The 2,507-nt window shown below is 44.0% G+C and overlaps 1 protein-coding gene across 1 annotated transcript; it reads right to left on the reverse strand.

Annotated features, from left to right (window-relative positions):
* Positions 1–1,215: 1,215 nt before the first annotated feature.
* Positions 1,216–2,154, reverse strand: LOC120387073 (olfactory receptor 52N4-like). The gene has a single exon (XM_039507235.1). It carries the CDS (start codon positions 2,152–2,154, stop codon positions 1,216–1,218), a length of 939 nt encoding a protein of 312 aa, XP_039363169.1.
* Between the last annotated feature and the right edge of the window lie 353 nt (positions 2,155–2,507).

Genomic DNA, 2,507 nt, shown 5'->3' on the forward strand with positions numbered 1-2,507 from the left:
AATTCTGTCTGATCAAGGATTAAATGCAAGTCAGCATGGTCTTGTCTAACACTGCAGTTTATTAGATTTAAGCAAACACAGACATAAGTAATAGGTTTAAAACATCCCAGATATTTACCTAAGAGCTGGAATGGTATTGAGTATTTAACAGCAGTTTCACTGTGTCCAGTTCCTCACCTGCTGGGGAGAAAGGGTGTCAGGAAAAAGGTCTCTCAAGATGGATTCAGACTCTTCCAAACTACACAGTATGAGCTAATCTTTCATCATTTCTACAACACACATAGGTCATAGTGACCCCTACTGGATCATCACTTTTCCTAGCTTACAATAAACTTCTAATATCGGAGGCATCTAGACTCAAGGTTTTCATCCATTTATGTTCTTTCATTCTCACTTGTTTACTTGTCTGTCTGTCCACTCCTCCCATTCTGATTAGCATAGACTGCCAGTTAGATTTTGACTTTGCACCTAAAAGCCTGCTCTCCAATTAACTTGAAACTCTATTTTATTAATTCGTAGTGGCTGAATTAACATCATATGGTTGCAATTGGCTTGATCCCACTCTGTGGTACACTCCCTTGAATCCAGGTTAACCCCGTCCATTTCTCAAAAACACACAGTTCCACAACTCTCACCAATAAAGTTTAGTAGAATGATCTCAGTTTCTGCAGCAGCTTTCCAGAATTAGCACTTTCCAACTGAAACATTTAGTTTATCTGTCAGGCTTCCTGAACGATTGGATGTAAAAAAATCAGGTACATTTTGCTCACAGAATCACTGTACTTAAGATAAAGAAATCCGCAGTCTTGTTACTTTCTATATTTTTTGGCTATCAGAAATTGTGGCTTCAGTTTGTCAAACTGATCAATAACGGTGTTCACATAGGCTCTAATGGAAAGCCACCTTGCTTCAGAAAGCTGCAGTATCTTCTGTGTTCTGTAAATCATGGAACGGCTGAGTGACAGAGTGTGTGGATCTGGGCGCCGATGGGTGATGCTGAAAGAGATTAGGTGATGGTCAGAGAGAAGGACCTTAGCAACAGAAAGAGCAGTGCTTGGTGATGGAGTGATAAGATCTTAGGTATGAGGAGCTTTTAAGACTGTGAACTTCCACAATGCTGAGCTCAGCCGAACTGGAACAGAGCACCCTGGATTAATGTGGAGATCTCCTTGCCACCTCTTTTCACACAGGGTTAAAGTCAGTGGCCCCAGGTGATCACCTTCTGCAGGTGTACTTGCCGACTTTGTCACGAAGCTCTTTGGTTTTGACACCATAAATGACAGGGTCAAGCACAGGGGGAAGAAGCAAATAGAGGTTGGCCAAGATGATGTGAATGTGGGGAGCGATGCCCTGACCAAACCGGTATGTCAGAGTGGAGAAGAAGAAGGAAGGATATGACATCAGCATCACACCGATGTGGGCAGTGCAGGTGTTCAGGGCTTTCTGGTGGGCTTCCTTGGAGTTGATTCTGAGGACGGCCCTGATGATCAGACCATAGGACAGGGCAACCAGCATCAGATCTAACCCAATGACTATAAATGCCATCACCAAGCCATATGTCCTGTTGACTGTGATGTCCCCACACGACATCTTTGCCACAGCCATGTGGTCGCAGTACGTGTGGGGGATATTGCGGTTGGCACAGAATGGCTGCCTGCTCGGGAGAAGGGGAAGAGGCAGAATGAAGAGAATGGTTCTTATCAAACCCACTAGCCCTAGTTTAGCTATTCGTGCGTTGGTGAGGATGGTGTCATATCTCAGAAGGGTACATATGGCAACATAGTGATCGAAGGCCATTGTCACAAGGACAGCTGAGTGCATCATAGAACCCGTGTGAAGGAAGAACATCTGAGTGAGGCAGCCAGCCACAGTAATTCCTTTCAAATTGAACCAAAATATAAACAGTGCCTTCGGCACAACGGAGGTAGATGTAGTGATTTCTGTGAACGCTAACATGCAGAGAAGGAGGTACATCGGCTTGTGTAGGGTCTTCTCTTTCCCTACAACAAACAGAACTGTGAAATTTCCCAACAGGCCAATAATGTAGAACATAGAGAAAGGGGTGGAGATCCAGATATGGGCAGCTTCCAGGCCAGGAATGCCCATTAGGATGAATGTTGAAGAGTCAGAGGGGGTGAGGTTGAAAACTAACATGAGGTTGTTGATGCATCGATTGAGCTCAGAAATCTCAAGCTCCCTGTGAAGGGAAAGAAGCACCGTGAGGGGGGTAACACTCTTTATAAGAAATAGTACGGTAAATATTTTATACTTATTAACAATCTAGAAAGGGGGGGTGAGGAGTGAGGTGGCAATATTTGCTGATTGCACCTGTTTATTTTAGTCGTAGTCAAGTCCAGAGAAGTCCTTAGAGGGAGCTCAGCAGGACAGGTGAATGGGCTGCATGATGGCAGATGCATTTTGATGGTAATAACTGCAAGATGAATGCCCATTGGAGGGAAAATTTGAAGTCCTCAAACACCTAACAAGCTTCTAATTCAACTGTATGA

The sequence above is a fragment of the Mauremys reevesii genome, linkage group 1 (assembly GCF_016161935.1).
Source record: "Mauremys reevesii isolate NIE-2019 linkage group 1, ASM1616193v1, whole genome shotgun sequence".
In the NCBI taxonomy this organism is placed as follows: domain Eukaryota; kingdom Metazoa; phylum Chordata; order Testudines; family Geoemydidae; genus Mauremys; species Mauremys reevesii.